General features: G+C 42.0%; 1 protein-coding gene across 3 annotated transcripts in view; it reads left to right on the top strand.

Annotated features, from left to right (window-relative positions):
- Positions 1 to 6,054, top strand: part of MAN1A2 (mannosidase alpha class 1A member 2) — a 140,149-nt gene extending 134,095 nt beyond the window's left edge. Inside the window, exons 13-14 of one of the 3 annotated variants that reach the window (XR_011729335.1) lie at positions 1,374 to 1,899; positions 4,644 to 6,054. Coding sequence is in view for 2 of the 3 variants with exons in the window: in XM_071761463.1 (XP_071617564.1) it covers positions 1,374 to 1,506 (133 nt within the window). In the remaining variant the exon portion in view is untranslated. Of the gene's footprint in view, positions 1 to 1,373 lie in introns of all 3 variants that reach the window. The other 2 variants (XM_071761463.1, XM_071761482.1) reach the window with 2 other exon arrangements.
- Positions 6,055 to 19,940: the final 13,886 nt, after the last annotated feature.

The raw sequence follows: 19,940 nt of genomic DNA, 5'->3' as shown, positions 1-19,940 counted from the left end.
TCGAAGAAGGATCAGGATCAGACAGTGACATGTGACTGTAGAGAAGAGACACAACCAGTGTCTGGTTGAGAAGGGACTGAAGTAACAGCAGCCTCAGCAGAGTGAAGGCAGAATGATGTGTGTGTGCCTTCTGGATGTGACAAAGCCCACTAATGAGTGACACCTCTTTGTCACATGCTGCTGTCACACAGCCATGATTTTAAGCTTGCACTTGCACAGTCAGGTTTTCCAGAACAAAGGAAATGCCTTTTGAATTTTAGCAGTAGAGTTTGGAAGCCTTGACAAACATCCCTACCACAAATGCTTCCACCAAAGCACAGCTCAGTCACGCTCACAAGTGTATATTGAGAAAACAGAACCAAGAAAGAACCTGTTCTCCCATGGGTGTGCAGAAACCTCAACTTTGTTGCATGCTTCATTTGCTCTGCATTGCTTTATACAAAAATGATCAGAGGTCTGAAGACAGACTGAGAGAGTTGGAGCTGTTCAGCCTGGAGAAGAGAAGGCTCAGGAGACACTATCACTGCCTTTTAATACTTAACGGGGACTGATAAGAAAAATGGGGACAAGCTTTTTAGTAGGGCCTGTTGCAATAGGACAAGCAGTAATGGTTGCAAATGAAAAGAGGGTAGATTTAGACTAGATATGAAGATGAAATATTTTACAATAAAGGGTGGTGTAACACTGGAACCAGGTGTATAGAGAGCTGGTAGGTGCTCCATCTCTGGAAATATTCAAGGTCAAGTCAGATGGGCTTTGAGCAACCTGATCTAATTGAAGATGTTGGACTAGATGACCTTTAAAGGTCCCTTCCCACTTAAACTATTCTGTGATTCTACAGTGTATACAATGTTTATGAATTCAATATATTGGCCCATTTTCTCTCACAAGAAACTGAACCAGCTTCCAATATGGTGGTAACAACTGAGATATCTGGCATGGCTTAGTGGCTTCTCTTGTGCTTCCTTGAAACCTTTGATTGGAATTAAAGAGGATTAGTCATTTCCAAGTGGCTTTACTGTCAAAAAGAATTTTTTGCCAACTTCTCTCCTGTCCCCAGAATCCTTGTGCTTTTTATCTTGATGTTTGTTTTCCATTGCAAGTCTTTGAAAGGAGCTTTGAAAAACAGAAGTCACTTGGAGATATTAAAATGGTATCTTTATAACAACTTGAAGGGTTAGATCAAGATAAAAATAACCTTTAGATCATTACAATGGGGAAGGTTGTGTGGGTGCTGTATAAATACAGAAAGCAAGTAGCTTGTTTATACCTCTAGATGCTGAATGGTGGGGCCTGAAGCTTCTGTGTTGCCCCTCTCTGTCTTTTGCTCTGCTTTAATACCCACTGTTTTTCCTCTCTTTCTCGATATCTAGGTATTTGTATCTGCTTTTCTCCAATGATGACCTTCTACCATTAGACAACTGGGTTTTTAACACAGAAGCTCATCCTCTGCCTGTTTTACACTTAGCCAACACCACACTGTCAGGAAATCCTGCATATCGATAAAAGCAGCTCTATAAAGAGGAAGAGAGACTGTTTTCAGCTCTGATTTGTTTACATGGACCACTTGAGACTTTAGGCAGGAGAGGAGACAGAGACTTGCTAAAACTAGACCTCTGAGTCAAGCAAATACCGACGTGAGAAACAAAGCTTTTCGACACATAGATAAGTTAAAACTGAAAAAAAAGTTGTTTTATACATGACCAAAACATGGTAGTGTGGTATTTGCAGGACAGAGACTTCATGTGCATTGAATCCTAACAAGTCATGAAATCTACTGTTTCATATAAACACAGCAGCATAAGGAAGAAGAGGCTTTCCCAATCCAGGGAAAGGAAGCTGCTGCTGCTGCTGTCGGCTGTTTTAAGGAACAACACACCAGTCACCGCTTCAGATCGGGTGGGTTCCAAATACCTAGATTTTATTTTTCTTCTTTTGTGTTTGATGATGGCATGAACAAAGCAGCAACAAAACGCAACATCACTGCACCAGCAGCATCAGGAGTGATGAATTTTCTAAGGAACGTCTGTTTGTCCAGACTGGCAGCCATTCTCAGGGCCTCTAAGCTATTAAAACTAAACTCTAAACTATAAAAACTATTGCCTTCTCATTATCCTTTTTCAAATTAATGTGAAATATCTCTGTTATATCTTATCTCCAAATAAAAAAACAGTAAGCATTCGGTTTGGAGTTCAATATGGGCTTAGTTCCTTTGGCAAGCAGCAGTCACAGAGTCTGGAGCATATTGCAAGGGTAGGAAGGAGCCTAAGTTTCCCTTCCTCAAAAATCCTGTCACGTGGAAAAATAACATTTTCTTACTAGTCCTGGATCTTTTAGCTAAATAAATAGAGATAACAACATGAGAAGAGTCTCTCATGATTTATGTAACAGGGTACAATGTATAGCACTTAAAAATGTTCCCCTTGAGCAAAGCGGCAGTAATTTGTTGCTTTATATTTTTCCACACAATCAGTATTATTCCTGAAAGTTATATTTCATTCTTTGGATATATTCTTTGAACCTTCTTCGTGGGTATGTGTATGACAGAAGCCAAAACCTGCCTTTGCTTTAGCTTACAAAACTCCTTTTCTTCTGTGTGATCCAGTACAAAGTCAACATGATTTTCTTTGAAAACAACATGACATCTCTCATATATGAGTGAAAAAAAGAATCTGAAGAGTCTCTTCTTCCATTGGTTTATGAGAAATGAGATACTTTACCTACATGGATTTTTCTTCTGAGTATTCCTAGGCTGAGTTGGGCAGTGTCACTTAAATGGGGTCTCTTTCAATCTTCATTTACTCGCTAAAATTTTCTTCTTTTCAAATATATCTCGACCTCTTTGCTCTACCATTCTTCAAAAATCTTTACAGCTCATATTATTCTTTTTACTCACCTTTAATGCTTCCCTTTAATTCTATTCCCTTTCAAATGCCTTTGCCATGGTGACTAACCCCTTTGCTGAAAAAGAGCTGTGAGGTTCTTCTTTTGCTCCTAATTAGTGTACAGGTTGGCTCTTCAAACAATTTTGATTATGTTTTCATACTAAAGTGAGTGGAAGAATTAGTGAGCTACAGCAGTACACAATCAGATCCAAAGGGAATGAGTGCAATTTCCCATCCTCAAAAAAGTTTATATTTGAAGTTTTATATATAAAGCTTTTCTCTCTGTCATATTATAATATATCTGACTGTACATTACAGTAAAATTACCCCCATAAAAATTACCTTCATATGTCTTTGACACTATCTTAGACATAGAAATCATCACATGATTAATGACAAAATGCTATCAGATGCTTTTTTGCAGATAGTTACTTTAGCTTAAGAGAAGGAAGATATAGAGCTTGGAAAAATCTCCAATCTCAATGTTTTTACATTAATACTAGTTACTTAGTTACTGTAATTTGAAGCAGTATCTTAAAAATAATCTGAGAGCTGATGAAGTCATTGATATAGTAAATAATACTGACTGTTATGTACTTGTTTTTTAAGAAAAAGTAGCTTAATAAATGGATTCTTCTTACTGGTCACACAATAGTTATTTTTCTAATTAGTATGCAGGGACTTAATGAACAGTTAGTCATGGTCCAAAGTTCAGATATGTTTCCAAACTGAGTTTCTTTCATCCCATGAGAACTGTTACTTAAAACTGCACTCAATTGCCTTGTTCTCTGGACATTCAACAGAGAAAGAGGAAACCATTATCTTCTATTAAAAAAAAAGAAGGCACTTTTGCACCCTCTATACCTGTCCCCATACACCTCCTGATAAATGCAGATGTAGAATGGCTGCCAGTCTGTTCAGAGGAAGGTCAAGGACAGAATTCTGGAGTCCCAGAAACAGCGAACTTCTCACCATTGTTTGTCACTCTTCCACTCTCCTCTTGTGAATTAAAGTGACCCTTCACATTAATTCCTTCATGAATCTCAATGGGTTAACTCACTGCCACAAGAATGCTTGAATTGAGGACCTAAGCCATTTCACGGTATGGGATGGTATTTTTCTCGTAGCAGATGTACAGTACTGCTATTTCTTCTTTGTGTAGACAAGCAGCAGGTACCAAATAAAGGACACTTTTTTCCCATTTTCCCATTACCCCAACAGCTGTCAGTTTCTACTTTATCTGCTCTTTAAAGTACAAACTGTCCTTTTCCTCCAGAAGCTACTGATGTGCACAGTCTATCAAAAATAATGCATTTTATGGACTAATTGCTGTATCATACATGAATCTATCCATCCTGAGATTTCTAGAGCAAGCTGAGTTTGGAGGCAATGGGTTCTCAGCAAGGTGGGTGCATAACAGCCAAGCACCACAGATACTGAAACTTCTGACTGAAGTGAGGTGCCCTCGTTCTGAGTCCTTCACAGAAAAGTAGGTTGTGATCTGCAGCACAGTGCAATCCAAAGTTCAGACTGTTTTCCCTCTGGGTACATAAGATACAGTAGAATATTGCCATTTTCACTCTGTTGCTGCTGTCTTACATACTTTCATGAAGTTAAAGTGTAAATTTAAGCACAAAATGACTTTTTAGTCCTGGTTGTTTCCAAGTCTTGCACTGTATTCTTTAACAAAACAATCCCCATTTTCTTAAGGTAGGTGTCCCATTTTAGCAATTTCTACAATATCCTCTCCTCTTACAGGATGAAATAAAGAACAGAAAATCATGTACGTTTGGCACACTGGATTTGGGCAAGAGCCTGGAAATCCCAGAATTGTCTATTTCCTGTTTGCATGCAGTCAAAACAAGGATGTTCAGTTCTTTCTCTAACCCAAGCCTCAAGCTTGCCTGTTGGTCAGGATCTGCTAGCAGTACTTTTTTGTTTCCTAACACTTACAGCTTGACTTTTCAAAGAAGACAGATTTCTGCAGCTTCCACTGACCACCTGGAGCTGTGTGTGTCCTGCAGTCAAGAAGTCAGCTTCTTAGCTTTGTCCTCTAAATAAAAACAAAACCCTTCAGTGATATTCTGGGTGTTCATTTTACTAGGCAATATGGTCCTTAAAATTGAAGGATTAAGAAAAGTATGGAAAATAGCAACTGCAGTAAAGGCAAAACCAAGTATTTTCCTGTGCCAGTCACACCTTTGAGGCTCCTTTAGCTCCCTACTCCAAATTTGTGGGTCACTGACATATCCCACCTGGTATTTTACAAGATTTGAATGTTCAGTGCCCAGGTTCTTAACAGTGAAACCAGTTACACACTCCGTGGAATACCTTCCTTTAAGGTTAACAGTCTTGACTTAGAGCTAAGCAAGGCTGTCTTCAATGATCCCCTCTTCTGTCCCTTAGGAGACGATAGTACAAATCTTCATAATGTGACTGACTCCCCAGTTTGAGTAGAGAAGTTGTTAAGATCATTAGTGCTGAGAGGATCATCAGTATAACCTGGTATCCACAGAAAATAATGAGGCAGTTTACATCTCAGGGCTGTAGTAACAGGCTTTTAGCAAGTTGAGCTTGTTATGTACATTAATAAGTACATATTTTTAAGGGGACAAATAAGAAACAGGCTTCTTGTTACCTGAGAAAACTGAAAGCAAGGTCTTGAGCCACGCTGTAGGTAGGAGATACGTTCATCCTGATAAAACATCCCTCTCTTGCTTCTTGAATTTAGAGAAGCAGTCTTCTGAATCAAGAGTTTGAGTTGCCATATGAAGGGGAAACCCAAGCTCTTTTACAAGTTACGTGCATACAACTGTAGCAGAGATGATAAGCACTGGCTGCTTTGGCTGTCAGCCCCTTCTAACTCTGTAATTGCCCAGAAAAGTTGGGAACTGCTGAAGTCAAAGGAGACAGCCTGAGTTGTTATGGTGAATTGTTGCCTTTAATCCTAATTGCTTGGTGGAAGTGGGATTTGCATTCTGCCTTTACTCTTGCTTTGTCTAAAACTGACAGATTATTTTTCCTCTGAAATAATAAAAGGGCAAAAGTCTATCTTCTGATGTGGAAACCTTCTGCCTCTGACCTGGAATCCTGCATATGTACTTTTTACAGATTAAAAAGAATATTGTATATAAAAAAGATTGAATAAAGAATGTCTTTAAGTGAAAAATGTGTTTTGTCCTTTGCCTCAAATAGCAACCTCCTGGACTGTGAAGCTGACCCTATTTCATATCTTGTTGGTGCTGCAGCTTTTCTCTCCCCTGCAGGTCTACTAGAGACTTTGTCAACTTAAGCATCTATCAAATCCCCCTGTTGCAATACAAAGTAGAGCCCTTTACTCTTTGCTTGCTTTTAACAGGTTGCTGTAGTTCTCAACTTTCTCAAGATGTAGCTAAAATGTGCAACAGCTTGAGGCTGTTTCTGTGCTGTTGTGAAAGCCACCAAATTTCAAAAACATTTTGAGATTTCTACCCTTTTGTTAAATTTGTGTGAAAATGACTAAAAAGTTCAAAGATCCTTAGTGATGAGGACAAAGGGGGCAGGCAGACAAGAAGTGCTGCTAAATAAACTTAATTTTCTGAAGACACCGGGTTAAAACCCCAGCTTTTCTCGATAGTGAGTAGCCAGTGAATTAGGCAACTAAGTATGTATGTCCATTCATTCTGCCTTCTGTGAAAAGGAAAAAGTTTGTAATTGCTTCAGTTTTGATCACAGGGAAATAGGTGCGAGGAAAGTGAGTCCATGTTTCCTCTGTACCTTTAAATTTACTAGAACTGCTGCCATAGCTTTCTATTTTGCAGCACAGAAAAAAAAAAAAAAAAAAAAAAAAAAGATTTTGCTTTCAGATTCAATTTAATTGTAGATAATTCTTACTGCCCGCTATCAAACCCTACTGGTAACTGCAGTCCACAACACATCAAGTGACTGAACATCCTGGAAGAGAAAAAAGCTGGTTTCATGGAGGATAAAATCAGAAAAAATTATTTTACTGTAAGGGTGACGGAGCCCTGGAACAGGCTGCCCAGGGGGGTTGTGGAGTCTCCTTCACTGGAGACATTCAAAACCCGCCTGGACACGTTCCTATGTGATGTACTCTAGGGGGCCCTGCTCTGGCAGGGGGGGTTGGACTAGATGATCTTTCGAGGTCCCTTCCAACCCCTAGGATTCTATGATTCTATGATAAACCACACAAATAGTTACCTGCATTGTATGGATAATTTTTTTACAAGTTCCTAGAAGTAGAAAACATTTTGATCTACTGAAGAAAAGGATGCTGTGTGCTTGCCTGCAATTTCACATACCTGACCAATGATATATATGAGGTCCTTTCCTGTCCTACATTCCGGAGTTCCTGTGGGAGCTCTGTAACTAGGGCTGACGTTAACAAAAGCCCTTTCCTTTGTGCTGTTACCCATTTCTAGTGAAGTGCAAATATGAAATGCATACTTACCAGAGAAAAAAACCCAACAAGTTCTTTCTTACCTTACATGGATGGGAGTAACTGGTTCACTTTTGCTGTTAAGTACTGGTTAAGTAATAATGAGTAGAAAATGACCAAAATACTTGCTATTAAGTTTTCTAACATTGTTACCCAACTAGCTTTCACCATTGGGTTAGCAGTGGCTAAATCAGAAACAGACTGCAAGGTGTTGAAACACAGGACACCAATATCTTTATAATCTAAAGATCTGTTACTGAGTAAGAAATGAGGAACAAGGATACAAAACTAGAAGACTGGTACACTCCACATAGTCCTTTGTGCAATGATTCTTATACATCAAATAGTAAAGATCATCAGTACTCTCAGAGAAGTAACCTCTGAAGATACCATTTTTTGGATGCACTTATATTCTGCTCATCTTCTCCTTTATTTGGGTAAATATCCCATTACTACTTGAGGTGCTTTATGTCTGTGCATTATTTCTATACTAATTGCTGTTTGCATCAAGGGATTCCACCTACACTTCTCTGGCATTTTTTGTAAGAATACTCTTAGATCTGCACAGATGCATAGTTAATGCATTTTGTACACTGTAGCCAGGCAAATTGTTTCAAAGAATACATACATTGCTGCTGTTAGTATGCTCAAATCTTAGAGCCATTGTTGACTTGGGCAACCATTTATATCAAACTAATACTATGGTCTGCTAAAACCTCATGCTGAGCTCTTGTAAACTCAGTGTTCCTACTTGTATCACAGCCAAGTTCAGGTTTTCATGAGTTACTTTTTAGCTGAACTGGAGATTTTCCACTGGAAAAGAATCCCAGAAATCTTTGAATACCCACAAGTCATCAACTTTTAGGATTAATTGGTTTCCTGTGAAGCAGCTTTTGATGAGTGAGATGAGATAACTGTACTGCCACATCCATGAGACGTCTTTACATTGATTTTTTTGTTAAGTTAAATAATTCAGATACTGTTTTTCTAGCTGTGTAGTCTAAGTAAACCTTCCTATATACTGCCTCTGATTTCTTCTTGTTCCTGCTCATGCTATTTCTGAAGAAGTCTGTAGGAAAAACACAACCCCTTCCCAGTGCACAGTGAGTGGCCCTACAGATGTCCCTTCTGAACAGGTTGTGTCAGTGCCAGATGCTTGTTAGCTGCAGATCAGTCAGCATCAGAAGGATGCTCTGCCCATGTCCATACTTTACCCCTGCACAAGAAATTATACTTAGCTTGAGTTACCAGGAAAGAGCACTGGTGTGTCTGGCTCTACTCTGGTGCTGGTGTCATCTTCCTCACCTCTCTGCTGGGTGCTGTATTTTGTGTTCAGGGCATATCCAGGTTGGTCAGCACAAAATGTGGAATTTGGTTTCAATAATGGTATGAGACTAACTTCCAAAATGCTAACATTTGAACATCAGATTCAAATGTCAGACAGTTATACTCTGTCTTCCAAATGCTGAACATCCTTTGCCCACTTATTTGTGTTAACACCTGGTGTACTGACTCTCCACAACGTGTGAAGTCCCCTGTTTCAGGAGCCAGCAAGGCTCAGCAGACCCAGCCAAGTGTGAGGGGCACAGCAACCTGCCTGAAACAGACAAAATCAAAACCAAGGATGGTGGCAAGTTTGTGATGTGGGATACAAATCGTGACTGTGAGGAGCTTTCTTCCTGGAGAGGAACAAATATGCAAGACTAGGAAGGTCTTTGAGCACTAGGATTTTGAGTGGCTCCTGTGGTATAAAGACCATAGTTTAGTTTTTAGCTGCTTGGCAACCCCGGTTTTTCAGAGTCAGGCTGCAAGAATTATGAGCTTAGTTCTGAATAAGTTTGAGGATCTTTTTCCATGTTTTCAGCATTATTTTTTTTTTTTTTTAATCTTGAGGCTTTGGATCACTCATAGTTTAATATTTCCAAGCCCTACCCTTTTCTGAAGAATGATTAAAACCACCCTTAAAATAAAAGAACACTTGGCATTATCTCCTGAGCTGGCATATGTTACAGGACTTCAGTATTATGAAATAATCAGGAGTGGGCACTGCTGCATTAAGCTCCCCCCCTGAGCACTGCTGCAAATGCTAAGGTAAGGGCAACTTGTTTGTTGGAATCCAAGCAAAAATTTTCAATCTTAAATCCGATACAGACTCGTATCCTCACTCCCCAGACATACCAGGCAATTTCTCCTGTTGACTGCCCTGGTTCAAGCACACACAATTGGCAACATCCTGTTCTTAGTGAGAGAGCTCACAGTAACCAGGTACAAACCAGCACAAAATAACATGATACCCATGTACAGTGAGCTGTGACAGAAATGCAAGTCCCAAGATTACTTTGGGTTCTTGCACTGATCTTTATACAGGCAGGTTTGTTTTGCTGCCCCCAAGTAGAAAACGAATGGGATTCATGCACTTAACTCTATCACCTCTAGCTCTTCCACAAGTCACTGCAGGAGTGCTGGAGGGAGAAGGGAATTTTTTTTTAAACCTTGTACTACATACCTGTCTGTACAGAGAGGCTTATGCAGACTTCCAGTGTATTAACCAATTTGTCCTTAGGCAGGAACAGAAAGCTAGACAGCAGCACTCTGGGTTTTGGAGATTCTATCTGTACTCTGGTTGTTCCGATGTCACAGCTAAACGTGGCATTACTCCCGCCTGAGCAATCTTTAGAAAATAAACCAGAGACCTCTTCTTGAAATAGATGCATTAAGCCATCACCCCAGAAGCAACATTGTTAAATTTTGCTTGTAAGAGGGCTTGCAAATGCTGGAGAATGTTAGCAGAAGAGGTAAGATGAACGCTTTCATGAATAGTGGACATGATATATCAGAGTTAATCCTTTGGCTCTGTTTGTCTGACAGCCAGTAGAAGGCAGCCTGCAACACCCATCTTGCATTGTATTATTTGTGAAAGAAGTGCAGGTTTTGTTAATACAGAAACTTAGCAGTCAGAATATTAAACTGGACTTCATAGAGCAAGTGAGAGGAAGCTGTTGCTAGAGATACCATCTTGGGGTAGAGGCAAAGGCCAACAAAGTCAGCAGATACACATGGTGTTAAGTAAGCATCAGTCCTACCAAATCATAAACTCCTTTCTTCCCAATCTAAAGATACCAGTGAGGAATAAGTCCTAGGCTAGGATCTTCCTTTGCCCTGTGAGTCCTAAGCCAGAAGCCACAGAAAGACAGACACAAGAAAAATCACAGGTTTATTCTGCACTCACCCCACTCAGCAGTCGGTCTGTGTCATTCCTTGTCCCTGAGAAGGGATGATGAGATCAAAATGCACACCTAATCCTTACACTGGGTTGTCACCTGGTTCTACCCAGTGGCCACTTTCCAGCTGCCTTTCCACTACAGCAGGAAGGTTTGCCTGTGGCACCTCTGCCACCAGCAGACTGGGCCCTGGTATCCAGCACACGTGCGCAGGGAGCACAGCGCATCCTCCTGCTCCCTGCTCTTCCCACAACCTAAGTCCAAGCACAGGGATGTTGCAATACAGGCAGGTGGAGGAGATCCCAGCTGGGGTCTATGTTCTGCAGTTGGGACCTGCTCTATTTGCCATCTCTCACAGAACACGTTATAAGAGCCAACTCATTGTGAAATTTTCTCATTTCCCTTCTGTAGTGAAATGAGGCAAGCAGATGCCACTAATTACCAGGTAGTGGGCATGAGCTTGTGCTTCAAGCCTCCCCTTTTATTGGCCCCCCAGTCCTGCTCATGCGCAGTTGGTGCCCGCCCTAATCAGGCACAGGTGGGCTTAACACAAGCTCATGCCCACTACCTGGTAATTAGTGGCACCTGGCTGCCTCATTTCACTACACCTTTCCCTCATTTATAGCAACACAGTGGGAAGAGTACAGGGTAAACTACATAATCATAAAGATAACTCCTTTCTTTCTGCAAATATGTACCTAGTAAATACAAGAGGGCTGAAGAAAAGTCTGTAGAAGCAAGAAAACCTGAACACTGAAAAACAGCCACTACTTCAAACAGGCAAAACCTGCTGTGCCGTGCTCAGTGTCAAACAGTTTTCATGTCTTGATTATTCCTTCTGGCTCACCAGTAAGACCACGTTGCTTCAGCAATACCTGTGTGCCAGAGTATCTTTCAAGGGCTTCAAAGGCAAGAGGCATCAACTGCAAGATGGACCAGAAGAAGCCTGCCATGAGAGCTCACTGTCTTGAAGGTAGCAGTGGGTATGCACTATCCCTTATGATATCATCATTTAAGAGTAAAGTGTGTAGGAAGCCCAAGTACAAAATCTAAAGTTCTTTTGGTCTTGATTAATTAAATGGCTTACATACATATAGTTGCATTTAGTATTACCAGAAAAATGTGGATCTAACTCCTGATGAAATCACCACATTGAAAAACCTGAGATGCAAGAATATTTGAAAAAGAAAATAGCGTGTAATGAGAAATTGAAGATTCTCCATTTATTTTTTTACAAAGGGATGAAATGATTACAGATTATGCAAGTACCTTCAGTGGGAAGAACTCCAGCATTCTCTGAAGATTTTATTCTAGTAGAGAAAGCAGAACAAGAAATCAAAAGCCAGAAATTGAACCTTGCTGGTAAAATAAGGTATAGATTTTTAACAGTGAAAAGCCTTAATCACCAAGCAAAGTGATACATTCTTCTTCCCTTGACACCTATGGATGAGATCTGGATGCTTTTCTGTATTACACATTTCAGTCAGACCCAAGTTATTAGGCTCAGTGGACCTAACGGGGTGAAAGTCTATGGACTACATTATTCAGGCAGTAAGAACAGATTGTGCAATTGTCCCTCTTAGCCTTGAGAACTATTGCAATAATTTTAAAAAGGCTTGGATGACTTTCTGAAGAGTGATTAATCTGAAGAGAAAGTGCTGCAGCATCACTTTGAAAGATCTTCAAACCAGGCTGAGCCTTACTGAGGGAGAAAGTCCTTGAGAGGGGAGATAGGGGAGATGCTGAGTTTGGAGTGTAAGAGCTGCTTAACAAACTAGGCAAACTCTCCTGTGTACTGACACCTTAAAACTTTTTGATGGTGATTTTTACCCAAAAAAAAAAAAAAGAGTAATACCTATGAAGACTCACAAAGGCAGATGTATCATAGCTATTCTGTATGAGATGGCAGAGGCTTTTGGACAGAAAAAACTTGATGAAGAAATGCCTCTCTACACCTTTCTCAGAAGCTCTGTGTGAAGCTGCAATGTGATGCACCTGAAGCTGGTACAGTTACAGAGTGAGACTGTGCACAGATGTTCTGGACCTCTAAGGCTACCAAGCATTACTTGGACAGTCCCATGTGTGCAGCTTCCTTACCAGTGTGCCACCTTCAGATAATACCAGCAATGAATACTGCTTTGCACTAAGCTGCACCATCTGGAAGTGATGGGAACTTAATGGTCCACCTGGCAAAGAGGTGGTGAGCTCTTCAAGTTAGCACTGGCACATATACAGATTAATGACTGAGTGGGCTGCTGCACAAATTTTGCAGAAGCTTTTCTAGCCTGTGCACCATTGGACTGTCCTAACATTCTTCAAGCAGAAGTGCTAAAAAGGCTTTGGCAATAAAAACTAGATCAAACAAGTCCCTCAGAATGCAGAAGAAAGCTGAAATGTTTCCAGTATCTGCAAAATCTTCACGAATAAAATTATATTTCTAACGTCAAACCCCAAAATTGCTGCACCCTCATGCATTTTGTTTTGTTTTACCTTGTTAGGCTGGCTCTCCACATTTTAAGGCAGCAACAAAAGCAGTCTTTCTTTGCCTCAGTAGTCTTGTACAATTCATGTTAAGCATTTTGATTGAACATACTATATAGTGGGATTGCCATTACAGGGCAGAGTTTTATTTTCAGCTCTTACTTCTCTACAGACATCTTTTCCACCCTATTCCTGTGACTTCTCAGTTGTGAGTGAAGGTATGCAACCACTGATGCATAGTGTACTTGGAGAAACCAGGTTTGTAGACATCATTTTGGTGCCAAAAGAGTTCCTCGCATTTTTTCATATGGGAGATGAGCTCTACACGAAGAGAAGCCCAACCTCACAAGCTACCCAACTCAAACCAGTCTGTTAACTGAGGACTGCACTGTTGGGAACTTCTGCCTATTTGAGAACACTCTACATGCCTAATCAGTACTCACAAAAGTGAATGGCACCTTTTATAGGGCCAAGCTGGAGATTTAGAGTATCTTCTTTATTTTTTGTTATTTTTCCCTTTTTTAGATTGTTCCTCAGTGTCCTGCTAGCACTGAAGAGGTACATTTTATTTAAGAAATGTGAGGAGTTTAGTTATGTAAATGAGGAACTTCTAGTACTGACATACTTTGGTATGAGAGATAAATCCATGGCACAGCCACATGTGAATTCCAATTATCCAGTGTTTTTTGAACTTAGACAGAGATGCAGCTGGAGAGCTTTAGAGAGAGAGATGAGTATTACATGGGACTACAGCAGTCATGACAAAAAAATGATGAAATGAGGATGTCTTTTGAAATGCATCCTCCTATACTTCCACTTTCCAAATTAGCTTTACAGCAGCTATAATCTATTATATCCAGATATGTGACAGATTTTTCTGGTTAAGAGACCACTGGGACTCTGGTCTCCTACATAAGAGAGGCTACTCATTGTGAAATATTTTTTTTAATGCAGTTTTGATTTAAAGTTTGTAATCGAGAAAATTAGTATTCAGTCACCTTCTATCATTTAGTCTGTAAAATGACAACTTGTAAATCAGACTTCAACCAATCATAAATCAAAACTCTTGTTATTTGAAATCTGTAATGCACTCAAAATACCAATGTCATGCTTGTCTGACAGTATGGATTCTTCATAAAAACATGCTTATTGGCATTTACTATCCAACTGTGCTCTAATGTGTGCATCATATATCAATGATACCAATGCAAGACATATTTTTCTATTATTCACATGATAGCCACTTTTCCTTCTGTTCCTCTGGAGGTTCTTAAGTATTCCTAAATTTATTAAAAATGTACACTAATAGGTCAGACTTCATGGTCCATTGTAGCAAGTAAAAATCTGTTCTCCTCTGGCAACAAAATATTGAAAAAGGTCATCTTCAAACTTAGCTTTTGTACCTGCTGGAACCAGAAGTAATTTATTTTTCTGTAGCATGTAAGTATTGCTGACATATCTTTGCTACTTCCCCCTTTTCTGCATGCCTGAAGGGTAAATAAACATCTTTCCAGCAAAGCAGCAGCAACATTTTTTCTTTCCCAACGTGCAAAATCCTTCTTACTGACTGTGATCCCATTGACAATGGAGTTTCATTGATGAACAATAGTTTGCTTTACTGATTACCAATTGATTGAATTAGATAAATGTCACTGGTCAACTAACTTGAACAACAATGAGGTTCTTACCAATCTAATACATTTTGTAGCCACTTTTTTCACCTACCAAGCACAAGAGTTATAAACAAGTTACTGCGAAGCAGAGTGTAAATGCAGCAAATCAACTTCTCTGCAGTAAGGTTGCCTGTCCATGGTCTTGGCATCCCCTCAAATATCTTAATTGGCTACTGTTTTTTATATTAGGCTGGCTTGATGACTGTTCTGCAGCAAGGTAACATGTTCAGGTATCCACCCCCTCGGGCTCTCAGGGCTTTTTATTGCAGATGCTCTGCTATTTTGGGCAGATACCTGAAGTGAGAGACAACACAGATGGCAAACCTGAGGGTGCCTGGGGAGGGCAGTTACCTGGGTCCATCTCTCTTCCTCACCTTCTGCTGACCTTCCCTGCTTCCTGACACTAAGAAACCCGAAGAAAGAAGTGTAAGAATCCCACACACACACACTTACTAAAATATGACTGAAAATAAATAACATAGGCCTTATTTCCCCCTCCTTTTCTGCTGCCAGTCAGTTCTCACACCAGCAGCAGCTCTGGGAAGCCAGGTACCCCTCCACCGGGCTGGGGGCTGCAAGAAGCTCGGGGCAGTGACCCTTTTGGGCAAATCTGGGGATCTTTGCCACCGTTTGGGTTTCACCCTCACCTCGAGGTCATGATTCTCAATGGAAGCGCTGAGGTAGGCAGTACCAAACACCTCTCCCAGCCCTCTCAGCCTGGCAGCCCCCTGCTTGCTGCACCGGGCCTGGGCCCGCCACCGGGAGCCGCTTGTCCCTCCTCAGTCAGCTGGTGAGTCCTGACCCAGGCAGGACCAGGGCTGGCGTTGGAAGGAAGCAATTTCCCACCTTATTCCCCACCTCCCTCCTCCTGCCCTACCTCGAGGGGCAGGCGGGCAGCTCCTGAGGGGGGCAGGGGCACGAAGGGGTCCCCTCCTGCCCTGCTTCAGGCAGATGGCGGCAGCCACTCCCTGGTGCTCGGGCCTGAGGTTCTCCCGAACACCTCCCATGTGTCCCAAACACCTTCCATGTGTCCCAAACACCTTCCGTGTGTCACAAACACCTCCCGTGTGTCCCAAACACCTTCCATGCCAGTCTGGGGGGTGAGGGCAGCTCCGAGGAAGCTGATACCCGCCGAACCCTTCTGCCCACCCTGCCTTGGGGGAGGTTTTCTCCCCACTTGGATGCCCAGACTAAGGGTGCCCCCTCCCTGCCCTCCATGCCTTGGGGCCTCAGGGTTTGTGTCTGCCATGGAAAAGCTGCTTTAGCTCAAATTTACCAGGTTGTGGGATGAGGGAGGGCATAATGTTGGTGCTGAAAGGCAGCTCCCTGGGATAGCCTGTAGGGCTGAGAGCTGCTTCCCTACAGAGCAAGGGTTGGGTTGGTTATTAGTGCATTCATGGATGGTTTCCAGATAGAAGGAGGTAAGGAGCTGCACGTGGATGCCTTCAAGATTGCAGGAAGGGATCTCCTCACTGCCACAGGTGAGGAATACACCATCTCCATACCATAAAGCCAGTAAAGTCACTTCTGAGTTCATAGCCAAGTGTCCAGGTCAGTGTTGGTCATCAGGGATTAAGGGTGGGAACAATCCTGAATCCGTGGGTGAATAGCGGGTGTTGCCCTATGAGTTCAACCTTAAACAAGAGCTTAGTAAAGGCTCACAGTCTCTCAGTCCCTTTTCTTATACTGCTTTCTTGCTGAAAGCTTCTTTTTCGTTACGATGATGCAGCAGAGATTGGGAATGAAGATGGCAGTCCCCCGGCAGGTGAACCCAAGAACATGAAACAGTGTCAGACATTACAAGAGACATTTGAAGATAATGCTTTCCAGAGATGTAGCAAGGCAGAAGCCTATGAGAGCCTATGAGAGCCAACACGTGTCAGAAATGCACAAGATGAACCACCCTTGAGAGAGACAGGATAATGCCATTCATGTAGAAAAGGCCCCCAAGGGTCTCCAGAGCATCCTTCTCCACCCAGAAGATGCTATAGGGAATGATTACTCTGGATATATAGAGAGTGAGGAAACTGACAGCCAGGTATCAAATCTTCAGCAGCGAGAGGCATCCCAGACAGAGAAACCCCACAAATGTTCCAGATGTAACGAGGGTTTCAAGTGGTCCTCTGATTTAATTAGACACCAGAGAACCCACACAGGTTCTCTGGGCATATGAAGCCCTTATGCAGTGACTGGGAGCTCAGGGTGAGCTTCTACCTTCTCTCCCACAGAAAAATGCATACAAGAGAAAGGCCTTATATTTGTCCTGATTGTAAGAAAAGCTTCAGCCAAAACTCTCATCTTGAAAATCACCTGAGAACCCACAATGGCAAGAGGCCCTTTGAATGCATGCAGTGTGGAAAAGGCTTCAGTGATTTCTCAGCACCCACCCAGCACAAGAGGTGAGAAGCCCTTTGTGTGTTCCCAGTGTGGGAAGTGCTTCAGAGTGCTCACACCTATAGACATCAGCTAGTCGACACAGGAGAAAAACCCTTTTAAGTGTGCTGAGTGTGGGAAGTGCTTCCAAAGCAAGACACACCTTGAGTGGCAGTGTAAACTTCACCTGAAATAGCAGGACAGTATTTCCCTGGAGTCTGTGATAATTTGTGCCTTGCCTTTAAAATAAAAAATTTAACAAATAATAAACTCTATGGTGTGATTGAAAGAAGGAAGAAATGACCAAAGGGAGGAGAGGGTCTCTGTCAGAGTACAAAGTAGGTTGCTGATGAGGTGGGAGGGGAGTGTCAGGTTAGGAGCAGAAATGGGAACAAGCTTCCTCTCAGCAGGAATAGTTTGTCCTGGGAATTGGAAGAAGCAATGTGGTAACAGGAAACAGGGAAAAAGTCCAGCAAAGGAGGAGTTTGGTTCTTAGAAATCTGATAGTTTGGAGCATAACCCTTGAAGAGGTAAAAAGATGCCACTGCCATACTGAGAAAGCAAAAATGATGAAGCAGGCTCTGACAGCAGGAGCTTGCATTTGGGAAATGAGTCCCTTAATGAACTGCAGAAGAAAAGTTGTTCTTTATTCTCTCTGGCAGTGTCTGTAGGTATTTTAGGAGCTCTGTTAAACCTGGGCAAAGATGTCCCAGTTTTCTGGTGCACATTGTAATGTTACAGCTCTTTGATGTGTGAAGTGCTTTCTCCTATTAAATAGAAGCTCTGTTGCTGTTGTTCTTCCCCTTCCTTTCCTGCTCTATTTCTGTGTACCTGGATTGTCCTTTCTACTACCTCAGTGACAGAGCAGCTATGGCTGGCCCATCATGCATGTCACTGGACACTAGGTTGAAATCTCACCAGCTTATAAAAAAAAAAAATACTTAGCAACACGGTTTTTGCTTTTTTGAGCAGGGCCTGATAACTGCATTGAGCAGTGTTTCGCCTTATGAACCCTGAGAGCCTCATTCAGCCCTGGAGGCAACCGAAATAGCAGTGTATATGTAAATAAATGGGCCTGATTCATAGCTTTACTAGCAGCACACAGAGGGGGGGGGGAAATTTTACATACTTGGCAGTCTCTTGGAGGCTTATGGCCAGCTCAGAGCCTTCTGCCTGGGTGCAGAGCACAAGTGAGCAAATGGAATGGCATGGAACAGTGCTGACTGCAGGGAAATAAAGAGAAAATGGAGGACCCTAGGAGGGAACAAAAGTGGACCAGAAGGGAACAAGGTATGTACAGGGGCGAATGGAAAGGAAGAGTCTTGTGAGGAAAAAGACAAAGAGTACTGGAGACTGGAGGGAAAAAGAACTCAACCTCAATCATCAACAGAACCTTCTTCAATCCCATAAAAGCTCTTACACTAGCAGCGGTCTTGTGGTCCAAACTACCTAAGAAAAGATGTCCCTTTGTTGTTGTCCTCCTTACCTCCTTTAGAGATGCTTCTACACCCAGCCTGCTGCACCCACCCAGAGGCCAAGGGTGACTGAAGCCTGTGGGAAGATCTGCAGCTCAAAAGGGATGGTGGCTCTACCAGGCACCCAGGGACTCATCCCTTTTCAGTCTAGTGTGTCTCATGTCCTGAGTGCTTTCTGAGGCTCAACTGTGTCACCTGTAGCAAACTGTGATTTTTCTCACACAGGAGCAGGAAAATGAGCTGTGCAGTCACACCCTCATCTGACAACACCCTCCCTGGGTACATTTTTTAATAGGTCCCTTATAGGCATCCCAGAGGAGACAATCTGGCAGGGAGCGATGTCCGCCGGTGGAAATGCATCCTGCTGCTATTTCTCTGCCAAAGCAGTGAGAAAGCCACTCAGCAGGACTGGCTGAGCCTTCACCTCTGGCTGGAAGAGGAAAGGCACTGGCTGTGCCAACTAGGAAATGGAGGGCAGAGGCAGGTGCTCCTCTGCACCCCATCACTGTGACCTGCTTTTGAGAAATGGGCATGGGGGGACACAGGCACCTAGAAGCTGGCCCTGCAGAGTCTGACCTTCAGCTCCACTGGCACACGGTGGGGCCTCTTGGGGCATTATTTTTTTATTAAAACCATCTTTATTTTTATGATGTGATGTTGAGGCATGAGAGTCTCCTAATAGAGGTCATACAGCTGGTTAGCAGTCCTTATGCTTATGTGCTTCTTGTCTAAGCAAAATAAGAGATTAAGCAAAATCAACTGTGTTAAATAATTGTGTTTGGATTTTGGTTTTGGTTTTTTTGTTTGTTTATTTGTTTGTTTTGGGGCAGTTGTGTTTTGGTTTTTTTTTGTTTTTTTTAATTCCAGTGCACACATCAGCTTGCTTGGCACAGAAACTATCCTGGAGTTTGTAATTCCAAATTTCATTTTCAGGTTCCTTGTTCTATAAGATAGATGCAAATTTCCTCATTCTTTATCAGTCTCTAGAGGAGTTTTCAGCATACAGTACAGTAAAGGATAGGTCCCCTGCAACATGAGACAGACTTCTCACTAATAAAGGAGCAACTCTGACAGAGGTGTTGAGGACACTGCTTGCTCAGTGGAGAATGGTGGAGGTGTTGACATGGTTGTGTGCGAAGCAATGGCATTCAAATAACATCCACAGCACTAGACTGCTGAGTGTTTACAAAACCTACAAGGGGAGCCTAGAAAACTTATTTCTGTGTCCCCCAGAATATGACTGGATGTTCTGGTGGCTGGTATTCAACTGCTTTATATCTCACACACTTAACCTAAGATGTTACTAAAGAAACTTAGAATGTTTACAGTGGAACTATCTGATGTTTAGGACACTAGATAATTAAACTTAACACAGACATCAAGCAGCCAGCATC

The sequence above is a fragment of the Heliangelus exortis genome, chromosome 1, assembly GCF_036169615.1.
Source record: "Heliangelus exortis chromosome 1, bHelExo1.hap1, whole genome shotgun sequence".
NCBI lineage: Eukaryota > Metazoa > Chordata > Aves > Apodiformes > Trochilidae > Heliangelus > Heliangelus exortis.
This window is presented reverse-complemented; position numbering and strand designations above follow the sequence as displayed.